At 47.2% G+C, this 18,358-nt stretch overlaps 1 protein-coding gene across 1 annotated transcript in view; it reads left to right on the forward strand.

Annotated features, from left to right (window-relative positions):
- The window catches only part of LOC111150683 (tenascin R), a 200,689-nt gene that overhangs the window by 129,959 nt on the left and 52,372 nt on the right, over window positions 1-18,358 (forward strand). The window contains exons 6-9 of the mRNA XM_022508231.1: window positions 434-697; window positions 4,002-4,117; window positions 6,364-6,514; window positions 11,783-12,052. Coding sequence (XP_022363939.1) covers window positions 434-697; window positions 4,002-4,117; window positions 6,364-6,514; window positions 11,783-12,052 — 801 coding nt within the window. The remainder of the gene's footprint in view (window positions 1-433; window positions 698-4,001; window positions 4,118-6,363; window positions 6,515-11,782; window positions 12,053-18,358) is intronic.

Consider the following 18,358-nt stretch of genomic DNA (forward strand, 5'->3'; position numbering starts at 1 on the left):
TGAATTACCTCGAGGGCATGGATCATAGTAAAATGTTGTGAAATAATCTGAAAGTGATGAGTTTTGAGTATTTTTTCCCTTTGTTTTCCATACAATTTGCTTGACTGTACGCTTTTACAATTTAATCTTTAATGATGACTGCATTTAACAACGCTCTTGAAAAATTCCTGAACATTTGACGTCCAGCTTTCACCAGCTAGCAAGAGCTGGCTCGGGCACACCACTGGCTCGCAGCCCTAGGGAGAGAGGATTGCTAAGCACCGAAAAGACAGGAACCTGCCCGCAGAAGGAGTGACAAATCACTCCAAGCCAGTGAGCGGAGCAGGACACACAGACAGGGTGCATGGGGTGAGATGTAAGGAAGAGGGTTGAGTCCAGGATGGGGAAAGGCAGTCCTCTGAGCTCACGCTGTCTGTGTATTGCCTCCCGGTAGTTGCCCCTCCAGAGGACTTGCGAGTGGCTGGTATCAGCGACAGGTCCATTGAGCTGGAATGGGACGGGCCGATGGCAGTGACGGAATATGTGGTCTCTTACCAGCCGACGGCCCTGGGGGGCCTCCAGCTCCAGCGACGGGTACCTGGAGATTGGAGTGGCGTCACCATCACGGAGCTGGAGCCAGGTCTCACCTACAACATCAGCGTCTACGCTGTCATTAGCAACATCCTCAGCCTTCCCATCACTGCCAAGGTGGCCACCCGTACGTAACATTTCCCCATCCTACTTCATTTTTCTTTCCTCCTACATGAGATCATGGGCATTCATGATAGTAGTGTCTTTTCTTAATTCTTCAGGGATGCCTGCAATAGTCACAGCCCGGGAGGGGAAGGGCTTCTGATGCGACCCCACTTGGAAAAGGGTAAATCGTTAAAAAGGCACTTCCGATTAAGAGAATTTCCAAATCCAGGCAGCTCCCATCAATTATAGAACCAAAAGGACAAAAAAGCAATTATTGAGTTCTGACTTGGCGTAAGCTCGAGTCTGATTAGAAGTCAAAGAAAGTATGAGACTTCTACAGACTTTGCATCTAGTTAGGGATTCAAAACCAGAAGATATGAAATAGGATGTATAATAAGCAAGTGCTAAATGGTATGTTACAGATGGTAAGTGTATAGCAGAGTGGGAAAAAAAAATCTTATTTAAAACCACACTGACGACACCCACTTCTCCTCAGAGAGAGGTGGCATAATTTCTTCATGGTCTTTTGTTTAGCAAAATATAGTCTATTTTGATTATAAAAGTTGAGGCTCGAGAGGATAGTTTAAGAAAGATTCAGTGGAGAGAAAGAGAGGTTAAGACATAGACAGAGGCCAGCTAAACTGCTCACCATAAGAAATAGGTTGTTGTGGGGGTTTTTTCTTTAATTTACGACAGGGAAGAATTCCTATAGGTGCATATCTGCATTTTACATATATTTTATTTAAGCAAAGAAAAATTTTAAAAGATTGCCTACCAAGTATTAACATTGGCTACCTCAAAGAGTAGAGTAAGAAGCACATAGAAAGGGACTATTATTTTTTTTTCTCTTTATACACCTCTGGTTTCTTAGACCATCTTTTCCAATACAGCTCCTCCACCTCTCAGATGCTAGGAAGGTGACTTACAATTCAACTCGGACACTGTGCACCTGGAGTGAGTGTCAGTTCCCACAGGTTAGGGCCTGAGTCTCACAGGACTGTCTGCACCTCTGGCGCCCATCACAGGTCCAAAGCTGTCACAGGCACTAATGACTGACCAGGTGTAAACTCCCACAACCCTTCCTTAGGTTTGATAATTCCTTAGAACAACTCACAGAACTCAAGAAAGTGCTTTACTCACTAGTACTGCCTTATTACCAAGGATACAACTCGAGGACAGCCAAACAGGAGAGATGCTCAGGGCAAGGGATGGTGGACAGGGTGTGGAGTTTCCATGTCCTCTCCAGATATACCACAGCTCACAGCACCTCCCTTCACCAGCCTGGAAACTCTCCAAACCCTGTTGCTTGGAGAATTTTGTGGAGTTTCACTATGTAGCCCCGATTGAATAGGTTACTGGCTCTTGGTAAATACTCAGTCTCCAGCCCGTCTCCCCTCCCTGGAGGCTGGAAGAGAGGCGGCAAGTTCCAATCTTTTTTTATAAACATATAATATATTTTTATCCCCAGGGGTACAGGTCTGTGAATCGCCGGGTTTACACACTTCACAGCACTCACCATCATGCCGTGGTTTTTCTGGAAACTGGCTATCTAGTTATCTCGCAATCATACAGCAGATATTCTTATCACTCCAGAGATTCCGAAAGTTTTAGGAGTTGTATGCCAGGAGCCCAGGGACAAAAACCAAATACTTGTTACTATATCACGGAGAGATTCGAGCAGTAGTGGTAACCGTGAAACAGAAGCCCCTTGGTCAGGAAATGGGACTTCTCACCAAATAAGGGATAAGAAATTTCAGTCCATTCTGTGTAGGTCTCAAAGGACAAGATGGTATTTGGTGAACAAATGCCATGAAAGTTCAGAGAAGGGGGAGGTCAAAGTGGAAGAGCTGGCCTTGAAGGTTTCTTGGACTTGAACTGCACTTGGAAGGATAGGGACCCCACAGAGAGGAAAGGATTTAAATCATCCCGTCACAGAGATCCTGTTATGATACTGGATTCCCCCTCTGAATGCTGACTCTGTAAATATGCCTATAATTATCTCTGTTTATATTTGACCTTTTTTTCTAAATTCCTCTGGTGCCTGAGAACCAGTTTTAAATATCTTCAGTGATTGTGTGGAGAGGCAGGTCACCATCTGCCGCTTTTCCCACCTTGCTCCAAGATGAGTCACCACAGCAAGCGCCTGGCACGACTCCCAGGCGTCTCCTCTCCCATCCACGTGCGCACACAGTGATGAGGTTTCCATCTCCCGCCCCCTCCTCCCGTGGCATGCGTCATGCCAATTCAGGGCATCCCCTCAGGCAAGCTCCCAGGTGACAAGGACAAAATGATGTAAACTCACCTGATGTGTCTTCAAGTGGGTTCAGAATCAGACCTGCCTTTCAACCAAGAATCATAAGGAAGCTTCCAAACAGGACGGATGAGAATCTGTTGGGTTTCCGATGGAATATCCCACGAGAGGCGAAGCTAAAATGGGAGTGGGCTCCCTGGAGAACTGAGAATAAGTCATGCTGTCATATCTCAGGGCTGGTAATTGGAACTCCATTAGGACCAGCATACCTCCACCTCACTGAACCCGTGCATGCTTCTGTCCATGTGTATGTATGTGTGTTTGTGTTGGGGGTTGGGGGATGGGGTCCGAGAAAGGGGAGATTAAGAAATGAAAAACAGGGTAAGTGAGGCAAAGAGAGAGGAGACAAATAATGAAGAACTGGAGGAAGACTGTGGAGTGAGAGCAAACATCCCAGGATCTGTCGTTGTCCTTTGTGTGTGCCTTCAGTTGCCTCATGTACATGAAATGGATATCTTAGACCATCCTAGACATAGGCGATTTGAGCTAAACAAAATACTCCGACTGCACCTCAGATGATCAAGAAAGGCGTTCTAGTCTTTATTCTGAAGTTGGCAACCATCCTTAGCCAACTCTCTCTGTGCCTCCCTCTTCCTGGGTGTGAAATGGGAACATTTTATTGCCTCTCAGGAATCCTTAGAGTCTCCAAAGATAGTGTTCAATCCTTTGAGAAGGCATTGTACTAAATACCAAGATTTGCCACATTAGTAAGGAAAGGAAAGGTTGTCTCTTTTGTATTTTAATATAAACCTCTGATGGGAGAGAAAGCATTAGAAAAGCATTTATTTGATTATGTTTGCTATGTTCACTTGGGTATCACCAGTACAGAGCAGCACCAGGGTCATGACAAAGTGGGCCAGTCCTGCACCTGGGACCCGCCATGTTTCCAACAAGATCGGGATTGCCCACCGCACCCAAGGTGTGGAAGGAGGACACCCAGGCAAAGCCCTAGGTGATGCTCTATGTCCCTGCCAGGGATAGCCATGACATGGTCACCCACATTGCTGTGTTCCAGATCTCTCCACTCCTCAAGGGCTACACTTCAAGACCATCACAGAGACCACCGTGGAGGTGCAGTGGGAGCCCTTCACATTCTCCTTCGATGGGTGGGAGATCAGCTTCATTCCAAAGGTAATGTCCACATGTGACACTGCCAACAGTCTCTTCTGGAGTATTCATACCCTTCTCAACTTGGAATCAGGAGCTGCAAGGACAGTGCCACCCAATGTCTCTCTCCATGCAGCTAAGGACACAAAGGGACCACTGGTGGTGTCTGGGCTTTAGAACATCTCTTCCACAAAGGTGTGGTGGATTGACTAGCAAGAGTGGCCCCAAGCCTCACACCCTGGCTTTGGAAGACAGGATGTGGGAAGCAGCCACTGGGCCCAGCTCTCTGCTCAGAAAGCTCTATGGTTTGGCAAGCTATGATTTTAGCAAGTCTAAAAACCAAACCTTCAAAATGTTGGGGTTTCTCTTTAGGACATAAGGAAAGCCAGACTGAATCAGTCACATGGCTTCGTTCCGTGCAGAAGATGCACCAAAAGTCAGCTTGCATAGCCAGGCTCTAACGGTCTGAGGCATAACACAAAAATACCTTTTGTAAACTATTAATTGAGAAAATTCATCCTTACTCAAATTATGTTCTTAGTTTTTTGAGTTAAAAAGTAGCCTTATTCCGTTCTAGTCTTTAAAGTAGCATTTTATTGTATTCATCTAGAACTGACTTTTCCAAGTTGTCAGAGGCACCAGCCGAGTTCTGGTTTCCCAGAATTTGTTGACACTCCTGATACTCTCCCCAATTCTACCACTCATGGGAGTATAATGTTTAATCATAGGCCTTACCCCATCTTCATCTTTCAATATCAAATAGCATTTTTCCATTCATCAGACTTAATGACAGAGAACACATATTTGGCTAACCAGACAGTGATCTTACCATTATTTTACTTCTAAATTCTTCGAGGCATGGACTGTTGGAGCTACCAAGGACCTTCAAGTTCACAGAGTATGACCCTTCATTTTACATCGAGTTTGTTTACTTTAAAAAGACTAAGACTCAGCAAACTTAAATAACATTGGAAAGCTAGTTGGTGGCAGGCTTAACACAGGAATCCAGGGCTCCAGGGTTCTGTCCACTAAAGCAAGACTTTTTCTCTATGTGGATAGAGTCATGTCACAACAAGCTAAACACATCCGAACAGGCGTTCTGTACAAATACTTTTTTCAGGTATTATCTGCATTAAAATGGCCACTCCAGTACGGTAGACAGCTGGGTGTATAATGGGGCAGAGAGAATCCTATCATCCTGATGCTGAGGCAGAAGGAAACTATGCTAGGTTTGCCTATTTTACATCTAGTATGTAAAAGGGCATGCCAAGGTCAAACACATGGCCACACAAAATACTGTGTGATCTGTAGGTTGCAGACCCTGTCTGGGAGGTGGAGTGGGGGGGCAGGGGGTGTGGAGGGGCATGTGTCCCTCTGATTTATAGGTATGGCTATAAATTACACATAGGTCACTCTGGGTGACATAAACAGTGTCCAAAGAATAGGGAAGAAGGGAAGTGACACAAAAAGAGTCTTTTTGTCCTCTCCATTTCCAGGGACACACACAGAAAATATAAAATGACAGACGAGAGGTGGGTAGGTAGATAATTCTGGATCCAACATCATCAAGTTAATGCCTGTCACTTCCTCTTCCACCAGTTTGTCTCTTCCTTTTTCCTTTGTGTTATTCCTTGTTCCATGCTTCCTTTTTCTCTTCTTTGTACTTCCTAGGTGGTTGTCACTGACTCCTAACTCATCTGGCTGAAGGGAACACAAGACATTGACATATTTGCACCCAGCTGTAACAACATGGAAAACTCCAGATAGAGCAAAATAATAGCTCCAGTTCATTCAAAAACTGGACATGCTTTAGTCTGAAAAATGTTGTATGTATACATAAAGATATTCATTCACAGGCATAGGCAGACACAATTCCACTCTCCTAAATAACCAAGAGCATGCTCATCATAATAAAGGCCCCCAAACCTGGTGGATGTTAACCGTAACCATCAAACATGGAATCTTTGGCAAGAGTCGATCCACATCGCCTCATGACCAATTTTTGTTGGCAAACTCAAAAGACTCAAGGAAGGCCAAAGAAATGTTCTTGAAAGTTGATTCTCCATTTGCCAAATCCTCATGGAGCGGTAAGATTCTTACTGAGCCTGTTGGGAGTTTTTCCTGGCTCCAGACATTCAGCTGTCAGTGTCACGGGAACAGATGTGGGCTCCATTTTTAATGAACAATTCACAATCGATGTTTCACACTTTTCTCTCCCAGTGATTTTTCTCTTTTGCCTTTTCTTCTCCTTCTTTCTTCCCACCCTCCAGAATAATGAAGGAGGGGTGATTGCTCAGCTCCCCAGTGACGTCACATCCTTCAATCAGACAGGACTAAAGCCTGGGGAGGAATACATTGTCAATGTGGTGGCTCTGAAAGAGCAAGCCCGGAGCCTCCCTACCTCGGCCAGCATCTCCACTGGTGAGTGCTCCCAACCCTTCTTCCTACGTCTACCCATTAGGTCACATTGGAAAAAGGACGGCAAGTTGCCCAAGAGGTAGAGAGACAAAGGGTGTTGGGTTTTCTTCTGGAGCTGAAAACGATTTGGATTCCTGGAGATGGAGCTACTCTACCAGATGCGTAACTGAACGTCTTCCCTATTGCTAATCCTTGCAAGCACAGAAATCTGGGAGAGTATCATATGGGGAAAAGTCTTTGTTAGGATTTCCAGCGTATTTCTTCTGATCTTCTTCATCAGGAGGCTTCATTTGCCATCCCTTAGTATCTTGAGCTTAAGAACCAGCAAGAAGAACTAAGTCTTATCTATTGGAAGATTTAGTGAAAGTCATCCAACCCTTCCCAAACTTGCCATCATTTTCCAGTGATGAACAAAAATACTTCCTTCTCTGAGTTGACGTGAGGACTAAGTTAGAAAAAGCACACAAAGTGATGAGCTCTATGTTGATGAGAGAGTGCTCAAGACCCAGTGTATATACATATACACAGAGAACACACTTAGAAGTGAGAGCAGCTGGAAATAAATAACTCAAAACAAGTATGGGTGAGTTGGGTCACTGCTCAAAGTGATGACTTAAGTTGAATATTAGTTCATCCCCACAGTTAATCTTATGCAAGGCTGTTGTTTCTAGATTCAATACAGTAACTGCGTGATCTTTTGCCTTATTGTTTTCTTAGCTAACAAAGATGGCCAACTTCAATGCTGTAAATCAGTAATTGCGATGCATATGTGTACACCCTTCCCAAGAATTTCTCAAAGGTTGAAAATAGCATCTGGTATCATTTTTGGTCTCATTTTATTGACGTAGGAGCTGAGACTCAAGAGTTAAGCACTTTTCCCTTTTAGTTAACAGACACTGAGATAGGTGAATATTGGTACAGCTTTATTTTTCGTAAACTGACATTGACACCTAAGAAAGCCAGTTATGGGTTTAGGACAAAGGCCAAGTTGGCCAGGAAAAAAGAATGACAACACCATGTAATGAGACCATGTTTATGGATTAGTGATTCATACTTTGCTAATTGGAACCAAACTAAATAACATCACGTGCTGGGCTTATGCTCAGCCTAGGAAACATTGGTTTTAAACTATTGTGGCATTAGATTATATTCCATTAGGGCACTTGTGCTCCATGGCAGTGGCTCAAGGCAAGGAGGGAGGGGAGATGCAGGCCTCTGATTACATCTGCACCTGTCCCCAACACAGCCTCCGACCAAGGCAGCTCCACCTGTTTTGTATTTTGTGTGGGCATTTCAGATTTTGTTGTTTAAAGGAAAAGAGTATTATTCCCCACTAAAAACGCTTAAAACTACTGTTCTTCTTTTTTTTTAGGATTTTATTTACTTATTTGACAGAGAGAGAGATCACAAGCAGGCAGAGAGCCAGGCAGAGAGAAAGAGGAGGAAGCAGGCTCCCCTCTGAGCAGGGAGCCTGATGCAGGGCTCGATTCCAGGACCCTGAGATCATGACCTGAGCCGAAGGCAGTGATTTAACCCACTGAGCCACCCAGGCACCCCTAGAACTACTGTTCTAATGCAAATATGTTTTAGAAGAAACTCTATAACCATGAAACTTAAAAGTTCTCTGTAGGAATTTCTGCAGATGCCAGTGACTAGGGTTTTCCAGTTTCATTCCCCAAGGTTATGCTGGAACCTGACATTTCATGATGTGTAGATGCTCTTCCTCTGGGATGAAACATTTCAGTGACTCCAGGTCACTCCTGTGAACTGATTTTAAGAAAAGTTGACTGGAAAACAAAAGCCTAAACAAAGAAGATGGTTCAGAAGAGGGCAGAGGAGAGCACTACTGATGGTGTAGAAAGCTTTTCCTCCAAATTTGGGGAAGATAGTCTAACCCTGTCTCAGTCTTCTACTCAAGGCACATTTTTATGAAATTTGCAATATTATTTTTTTTTTGTTTGAAAGTTCCTTAGGATTTAAATCTCAGATTTAAAAATTTGCGGTAAAGCTAGGCAGATTTTTTTTCAATCAAGAAAAATGTCCTAGTTAATTCTTTGGCATTGTGTACGGAGTCATGAAGAAATGGAGAGAAAAATATTTATTCCAGTTGATTTTCCGAGTAGAACTTGTGTTTGTTTAGAAATTAGGACCTAAATTGAAAGCAAGCTGACACCAACTTGACTGGAATAGGGACACCACTACTGAGAAGCCAACAGAAGGGCAGAATCCAAGGGTGGCTACAGAAACGAAGGTTGTCTTCCAACCCTGTCTGCTGTTTTCAGGGAAGGATTGTTTAATCATTTCCTTCTGCTGAGGTCTGACAGCCCCCTCCTGCGAAGCTCTGAGTCCTCAGAAGCACTCAGACTGGCTTCGTCCAGGCAGGCCCTTTAAGGAATGCAAATTACTAGACCTCCTGCAACTAGAGCCTTGGCCAGAGGATTGTATTCTAATATGGACAATCCATTATGGTCAAGGTCTTGGGGATTTAAAGAGTTAAGGGACAACTACCTTCCAATGTCTTTTGCGTTTCTATGACATCTTTTTTTTTTTCCCTTCAAGAAGCTTCAGTTTTCTGAAATGCTTCCCCTTCTTTCTCATGAATACAGAGAACATTCATTCATTTCATTTACTCAATACCCATGCACTGAGTATCTCTGTTTCAAGCTTTATGTTTCTACAGCAGCTAGAAGACCACTTCTCCCATTTTAAGTTAAATTAAATTTAAAAGGCCCAAGTTACCTAAAACCATTAAATTCAGCATGCTGAAAACATCTGGATGTGTTCTGTTAAATCATATCATTACCTCAAATATGAAAAACAGAACTTCATTTTAACTCCAAACCAGGTGGCACCAAAATGGCCTGGTGATTTTCATTTTGACTGGTAGTAAGCCAAAAATCTTAAGCTGCTTAACAGAGAACAAGATTGGACTAGACCCAGAAAAAGGATGGGGTGCCCAGGAAAAGGACCAACTCTGAAAGATTGAGAATATCAAAGTCAGACTAAGTCCATCCTGTGGAAGATGCTCCATTTTGGAGACCATAGGAGGTAGTCCAGAGTGAATTGGTTTAAAAAACTGGTCTTTGGTAACAAGGAAGAAAAACTTTCTTTAACTAGCTAAAGCAAACGGGAATTTACTGGAAGGACATAGAGTGTCTCCTGCACCCTAGGACCAGAATTTATCTGGATGTCACGAAAAAACTGGAGAATGGAAAGCCAAGTTCAGGTTACTCTCTCTGTCTTTCTAGAAGCTCCCCAGAGTCACCCATTTCTCTTTCACCACGTATATTTGTTCCTAAAATTCTGCAGCCAATTCCTGTGTGTGTGTGTGTGTGTGTGTGTGTGTGTGTGTGTGTGTGTTGAAGAGGGAGGTCCCCCCACAAAGCAATTCTCTGGGCACCAGTTGGGTATCCGACAATTCCACTCAATTCTGAAACTATCTACCCAGACACAGAAACCACAGATGCCACAGGCTGAAGGCTCAGTCCCACAAGACTGCCATCCACATCAGATGCCAGTTGCACACCCAGGTCACTACCTGTGTTTCTGACCAACTGGCTACGCAGCAGAGATTCCCACCACCCCCTCATCAGGTTTGATTAATTTGTTAGAACTGCTCCTAAAACTCAGGAAATCCATTTGCTCACAAGATTACTGGTTTACTACAAAGGATATTGAAGGATACTAACCAACAGCCAGATGAAAAGACACATTGGCCAAAGCCCTACACAGCCCAGCATGGTGCCTGGTGGGAGCGTTCTGGTTCCCCAACCTGGAAGCTCTCTGTACCCAGTCCTTTTGGGTTTTTACAGAGGCTCCCTTACTGGCAGGGTTGATTGTGACCAGAGGTCAGGAGTGGGACTGAGAGCTCCAACCCTGTAATCACAGAGCTCACTCCCCTGGTACCCAGCTTCAAGCCTCACCTCATTAACATCACAGAAGACATTAGTGCTCTCTTGGCTTAGAAAATTCCAAGGATTTTAGGAGCTTTGTGTCAGGAAGGGACCAAGACCAAATATGCGTTGATGAAAATCACTCTCTCCCTTCTTCCCTCCCTTCCCGCCTATTTTCTCTCTCTTCAGATCAGATGTTTTCTATTTATGTGTGACTATGGTAGAGAACGGTCATACCAGCCCTGGATCTCCATGTCCCAAACCATCTAAACAGAGAACCTGAGCCTCTGGTTCCAATCCCAAATCCTTGAAGAACATTAATATTGATATTAATCAGCTGCAGCCAGAGAGGCACAGTTGTATTATAAATGCAGACAGGGAAGCTGGGCCCACTCTTTTAGAAGGTAATGAGTAATTCAAAAAGGACACATTGGCCGTGCAGACCTGCCATGAGGAGTTGAGGACAGCATTTTCTATTTTCCTCACGAAGTTCTTTCTTTTTCTATTTCCATTTGACATTCTCTCCCCTACCTTGATCTCACCACTGTCTAATTCACTAAGACCAGGACCCCAAGTGGGTGCTGGAACCATGGGTGGTGGGTCCCCTGGAATGCCAAGCAGCTTTTCTAGGTCATGTCACACCACAATGACGTTCCCCTCAGCCACTCAGTGCCAGAGGCCAGGGCTCAGGAGGGAACACAGTACCCTTGTAGCTCAGGAATATGCAAGAGCAAGTGGGAAAAAAATAGCCCACAAGATGGTCTTCCTAAAGGAAAGGCCTTTTTTTTTTGTCCCCAGAAGGAATGTTTACCGTCCACAATGCAAATGTCTGTTGGGTTGTGGTACTGTCTTAGCAACTGGACTGACGGAGCTGTAGGTGTGGCTGAGCAGGGACATCTTTTGGACACTCATGACACCCTCTTTGGCAACTGAGTTGGAAGTCTCGGGTGTTTACATGGGGCTGATAATCTTGGAGATCTTTGGTCAGGGCTCAGAGAAGGTGAGAGAAAGGCAGAGCACGCACAGCACAAGCACATCTCTCAGTTCTCTGGCCCATTACTTCCAGACAGAAGCAGGGCTCGCAAGCCAGTGGGTGCCCTTCCCCTGCCCAAGTGGGGGAGCGTCAGAGCTGGAACAGCAGAGCCTGGTGAGAGCAAGTCAGGGGAACCGACTTCCGGTGTTGCTACCCCTGTTGCCAAACCGTGTGTCCTCAGGAAAACGATTTCGTCTTACTGTGTCTCATTTTCCCCATCTGTAAATTGGGATAGTAATACTCACCTTTCTTTGACTGACCAAGCTAACCTAAGGAGGAGAGGAGAGAGCTGATTTCGAACACCCATTTCTAAACTCTTTTTTCTGCTTGATCCTTTTCATTCAGTCATTGATGGGCCCACACAGATCCTGGTTCGAGACGTCTCGGACACTGTGGCCTTTGTGGAATGGACCCCACCTCGAGCCAAAGTCGATTTCATTCTCTTGAAGTATGGCTTGGTGGGCGGGGAAGGCGGGAAGACCACTTTCCGGCTCCAGCCTCCCCTGAGCCAGTACTCAGTGCAGGCCCTGCGGCCTGGTTCCCGCTATGAGGTGTGGGTCAGCGCCGTCCGCGGGACCAACGAGAGCCAGTCCACGACCACCCAGTTCACAACAGGTAGGCTGGGGTGTTGCGGGAGCACGGGGAGGTCGAGAGAGTTGAGCCAGCGGGTGCCACGTCCCATCAAGAGGGGTACCAAGGGGGCGAGGTGATGTTGCTTGGGCGCCCACCTTACCACAGACCCAAGTTGCCGGACAGCACAGAAGCACATGCATGTTCGAGAGAGCTAGGTGCCCGTCCTACCTCTGCTACCAGCCAGATCTGTGACCTAAAGCTCATCTCCATGGTTCTCGGGTGTCTCCTCGGTGAAATGAAAAGTTTGTCCATATTGCTAGCCCAAATGGAAATTTTCTCAGAGTTCAGGAAGGGTGCCCTGCCTCGAGGTGCTTTCCTGCTCTTTGCGGGCACTTGTAATCATTCTGTAAGTTCATAATGACTGCACAGCATGGTGGCGCCCCAAGGAGTTGTGCGAAGCCCAGACTGTGCGGCTGGCGGCAGGCCTTCCGCCTAAGACTTTGACATTCAGTCTGCCCTTTGCAAACACCGGCAAGAAGGCTCACGGGAGGTCTGCTCCCACACACGGTAGGTTGGATGAGACCCACCAGCCTCACTGTGATGACCACTCACCCCCCCCTTCCCAGGGCTGTCAGGACGCATAAAGAGCTTCTCCCACAGTCAGGAAAGGCCGGACCTCATGGTGACCTGCTCCCTGACTCACTCAGAGCCCATCCAGCTGACCAGCAAGGGGGCAAATGGGATAGGCACCATCCAAACACAGGCTTCCCAGCACTCCCACTGGGTCAGCAGGGGCTGGGATCAGATAGCGAGTCTCCCCCTGACCCAGATTCTCAGTCTTGGTCTCTCTACCCTGGAGAGGTCACACATCAAGGAGTGTCTCTGCCAACTCCAAGTTGTACAGGGATCAAGGGAAACTGCTAGCCTCTGTAGGATCTGAGAACCAGCATCTTCTGATGTGGTAGAGTAGGAGAATCGCTAATTCAAGCATCCTACTTGCAGTGTGGCCCTAGAGCCCTTACAGGATGGGATAAATCAGCCAAGGGGCTTCAGGGTGCTAACGTCGGCGGCACCATCATCCTCCACCTGTGTTTAAAATCAGTCAAAGCATAAAATAGATGGAAGCCAGAAGTACCCCCTCGATTGGAGCCTGTAGCTTAATGTTAGAGACAGATGGGCTTGCAAGGTGATGGTCCCTGGGGACCTGGACCGGGCCTACCATGCGGCAGAAGTCGGGGGGCAACTCATGTTGGGATTTATACCATGGAGGAACTCGCAGAAGCTGGATGCCTGGGGAGAGCTGGCTTCCATGAGACAGGCGAGCAGTAGAGCAGACCTAAGTGCCAAGGTCCTGCTGCAAAACTCACCACTGAGCGAAGTCCACCTTCCCCAGGGTAAGGAAAAGCCCAGAGTCTTATAACAGGGCTCCCTCTGCACAGAAAGACACATCGAGAGTGGGGAAAGCATCCCTGCTAAAAGGCAGCAAGCTTGGACACTGACTGCCAGGTTCGATTTGGAGAGAGAGGTTCTCTCCCGGCCCCTGGGCCAGACTCCACCCCGGCCAGGGGATCGCGGGTCAGACTGTACACCCAACACATCTTGGGGTCGCCCGTGACTGAATATGCATCCAAAAAAGAAAAAAAAAAAAAAAAAGGAACTAAATTCTTCCCCTTTCTCTTCCCTTCTCCTCCACTTAATCCCTATTGTTCAGGGCTGAGCACGACCTGATACAGTGTCCCTTGGTGGTGAGTTCAAGGTCAGCCCATTCCCCACCACCCCCCACACACCACAACACCGCCCCGCTCGGGCCAGTTGTGGGATCTCCTGAGGGCCCGTGAGTCCCGCATTCTGTTCTGAATTTCAAGACAGTTTCTGTTTGAAAAGAGGTTTCTTTGTGCTTTGCCCAGATAAGGAGTTTGAAGAGGCAGAAAAGGAGAAGGGCGCTCTGGAGCAGCACAACAAAAGGCAAATTCTTGATGTTTGGGTCGACAAGATGGAAGCGGCATTGGCTGGGGGCCCAGGAAAATTCCAATCAAGACAATTACATTCTGCCTCCTCGGAGCTCCCCCTGAGTTTCCGCTCACTGCTGCGTGATTCTCTTTCCGGTCGCCTGGCCGACTGGCAGCTGTTCCGAGGTGGCCTCCTGGCCTGCACCTCCAACCTGCTCCCTGGAGGGGAGATGCCAGCAGCTTTGCAGAGGAGCTCTGGGGGGGGCGGGGCGGGGGAGGGCAGGGCTGCCAACCGAAGGAGGGGCTGGAGGGGTGGGGGGGTTGGGGGGCTGGCGGGGGCAGACCCTCGCAGTAGGACCCTCAGTCATTTCAGAACTCCGCTTAAATTCAAATTAGCCAAAGTGCTTTTCCAGGTGATGTCTTCGGCACTAGGAGCGCACTAATTGCCCTGGCAATTAAAGCAGAGATTTGTTTCCTGCGTGGTGAGCGGGATATTTGCCTGGGTCCTGGAACTGCTCCCAAAAAGGAAAGCACCGTGATGGGAGCACAGTGGTGAGAGAGACGCCAGCCCAAGCAACCCAGGAGGCCAATCTCGAGAACCTCCCTGCCTTCGGTGCTTCTGGCTTCAGGAACCTTCATGAAGGCAGTCCAGGGACACTTTCTCTCCACTGGAGGCCTTCTGTCCTCCCTCAGGGTACTAAACACAACCTCCAGAGCATTTGGCTGAGCAGAAGCTGCTGCTCTAACCTGAATGCCCCATAATGCTGTTATGGTTTGAATTATGTCCCCTGAAAGGATATTGGAGTCTTAAACCTCAGTCCCTGTAGATATGACCTTATTTGGAAATAAGGTCTCTGCCGATGACCAAATTAAAGGAGGTCATTAGGGTGAGCCCTAATTCAGTCTGACTGTGTGTCCTTAGAACAAGACGAAATTTGGACACAGAGGCCAGTACACAGCGAGAACGCCATGTGAAGATAAAAAGTAGAGATTGGGGTGATTCTTCTGTCAGCCAAGGAATGGCTAAGATGGCCAGTGAACCACCAGAGAGAGGCCTAGAACAGATTCTCCCCTACAGCCCTCAGAAGGAGGCCACCCTGCCCTTGATCTCAAACTTCTAGTCTGTACAGACAATACATTTCTGTCGGCCAAGCTGCCCAGTCTATGGCAACCCGGGAAAGAGACAGAGACAAAGGCCCACATCCCACCGGTCGGAGGCCCCACCTGCTCAGCAGCGATCCCACTCGCGGATTCCCTCACACGTGCAGCCTGGCAGGCATGTGCTACCCAGCCAAGACCGGCTGCCCTCAGGCGCCTCTCCCCGAGCATCCTCAGATGCCCCCTGCCAGCCGAAATATCGAACGAAACTTCTCTAAATAGGCTTTGAGGTGGCAGACAAGACCAAAACCTGACCATTTTCAACCAGGCGCTTTGCATGTGTCTATTGAACACCTAGCAGGGGCCAAGCACTGTTCTAGGCACCGAGGCTCCAGCATAAACAAGATAGACGAGAGCCCCGTTCCTGTAAGTTACATTCCAGTGGAAGAAGCAGCAAAGAAACATACAGGATCCTTCCACCCTGAGTGCTGTGCCCAGAAGCGAAAGGGATGCTGTAAAGGAAGGGCCATGTGGGACTGAGTCATTCAGAAACACCTCACTGAGGAAATGCAGTTTTAACCAACACCTAAGTGACCTAAGCCACGTGAGGTTCCAGGGAAGAGCATGCCAAGCAAAAGTCACAGCCCAAGCAAAGGCCCTGGGGTGGGAGTAAGTTTGATGTGCTTCATGAGTGGGGAAAAAAGGGAGTACAACTGAAGCACAGTGAATGAGGGTAGAAGTCTTAAGAGACAATGTCTGAGAAGCAGAGGGCAATGCAGGGGACAAGCAGGAGTTCGTAATAGGATGCAACAGGCAGTCTTTAAGCAGGAGAAATGCTTGGTCTAAACTATGTTTTAAAGACTAGATGTGGCTATTACCAGAGTCCACAGCCCCGAGCCTCTCTACGGGCGCCCTCCCAGACATCAGTCTTTGCCTTCCCCTGGCTTAGTGACATGGTGCAGAGACCAGACCAGCTCCTACCTACAGGGAGGGCTGCCCTTGAACCAGCCCTCCTACAGGTCAGGCCTCAAGACCCAGAGGAGGGGCCTGCTTAGTTGGTGAAGCATCGGACTCCGGATTTCAGCTCAGGTCATGATCTCAGGGTCCTGGGATCGAGCCCCACATCCGGCTCCCTGCTCAGTGGGGAATCTGCTTGAGGGTTATTTCTCCCTCTCCCTCTGCCCCCCCACTCATGCTCTCTCTCTCTAAAATAAGTAAATCTTTAAAAAAAAAAAAAAAAGATCCAGGGGAGCAAACAATTTCACTCCACCCCATTCCTAAGACCTCCCCACTGTTTCCAGGTGGACTGGGGAGACCCCAGGTCCTGAGGCCATGACCCAGTCTGCCCAAAAATTGTCACTGGAAGCTCTTGGTGTCACCATGAGAAAGAATCCAAGGACAGACACAACACAGCGATGAGCAATAGAAGCAGGAAAGTTGATTAAAATGAAAAACACTCTAGTGACATGAGAGCCTGCAAACTCAAGGGAGAAGTGGTCCACTGGGGTTTGGGTCTCCATGTTTTATTGACAGTTGTTAACAAGGGAGTGGAATATTCATTACTGCGGGCAGGGATTTCTTAGAAGTAGGGTGGTTTCCTGTCAGGGCACCCTTCTGGAGGAGATTTTAGTATGGTAATGTAGTCTAATGAAGGAATAATGTGAATTTTCGCCTACTTTGTCAGCCATCTTGGCCTGTCTGGTTCAATCCAGTTTCTTGTGGTTTTGTTCAGGAGTGCTGCCAGGTCAGGTCAGGCCTCTGACTTTCTCATAGTGGGCCAGGACTTCCCCCTTTGCTGGCCTCCAGGGATCCCGTAAGAGCCTAACTACCTACTCTAACATTCCCAAGCCCTCATTCCCAGCATTGACCTCTTCTGGCATCACTGGAAATCACTGGAAAGTGCCTGGTCCCTTCAGAGACAACACTGCCCCCTATCCACAGTGCATAGTTGCTAAGGCCAAAAAACTCTAGAAAACAAAAAACCATAGTCTCCAAGGTCTGGAATTTTTAGTTAGGAAGACCAGTAGGTAGGTACAGGACTCAACCAAACCCTAACCCTAACCCTAACCTCTTTTTACTCCAATTCCATTCAGGCCACACACCCCACACCCCACACCCCGCACCTTATCTCTACCCCTGCGTGAGATGAGTGGCATACGGCCCGTGCATGCGCATTCTTCCCACATGCCCCTGTATCCAAGCTCCTGTCTCCATCTGACTCCTCTCTCCATCCACAGCATGTCAAGAATGTACAGAATCCAGCATGTTAAATCTACATTGAGTAAGGAAACGTTTGTCAGAAAAACAAGCTGCAGAGACATAAATCTGCTAAAAGATTCACCTAATTTACATCACTAAACAGAACACTTCTCACTCTGAAGCAGCTGCCCTCAGATTGATTCACAGCCTTCCCCTCTTCCCCAAGAACAGTGGGTGCATACTTGCCCGCCATTTGCAAATTAGAAGTCTCCTGGAGGTTTTCTCAGAACAAATGGCTGGTCCACTCCAAAGTTAAATTCAAATCTCAAAGACCAGACTTACTGAGAACACTTTAAGTAGCAGTTTTTCATGGCCTCCCCTTCTTCCCCTGCACGTTGTTTGTGTTGTTTCTGCCCAAATAACCCTGAGGAGATGACCAGTCTGGGGAGAGAGAATCAGCCCCCCGCCCCCAGGATTGTGGGAGAGACTGTGTGCTGGTGGTCTCTCCTTTGCATGGGAATCTAGAGCTCCAGAGAGCAAACATTGGGGGGTGCCATGTTGTTGGAACTCAGGATGGGCTTCAGAGGCAACAAGGAGTCCTCCCAGGGCTGGGCCCCTGTTTATGCACCAGGCATCACACCACAAACTTCACATGCATTGTCCTATCTGTACGATAACCTGAAATGTTGGTATTAGTAGGCCATTTTACAGATGCGGCCATCAAGGCCCAGTGACACCTCACTTGACCAAAGACTTGACCATGGTCCCATGACAATGAGAGGCAGAGCTGGGGCTCAACTTTTCCACTACATCACATCCCCTATGTGTTTACTTAATTTCCTACAAACCTTGCAGCATTGTCTATGCAGGTAAATCCAGGAGGAGATGCTGATTCTTCAAAATCTTGCAATCAACTGTCTTCTTTTAGCCTGGTGGCCAAATTTGATGTTACCGTTTTCCATCATAATCACTTGGAAGCTGTCTCTGATTTTTTTCTTGCTGAGGTTTCCCTCACTTAATTTTAAGCTTATGATAACTGGCTCATTCTAAAATTTCTAGAATACCCCCACGTCCATTCAGGAAATATTCTAGAACATTCCCT

The sequence above is a fragment of the Enhydra lutris genome, unplaced genomic scaffold (genome assembly GCF_002288905.1).
Source record: "Enhydra lutris kenyoni isolate GAN:26980312 unplaced genomic scaffold, ASM228890v2 scaffoldscaffold24, whole genome shotgun sequence".
Taxonomy (NCBI): domain Eukaryota; kingdom Metazoa; phylum Chordata; class Mammalia; order Carnivora; family Mustelidae; genus Enhydra; species Enhydra lutris.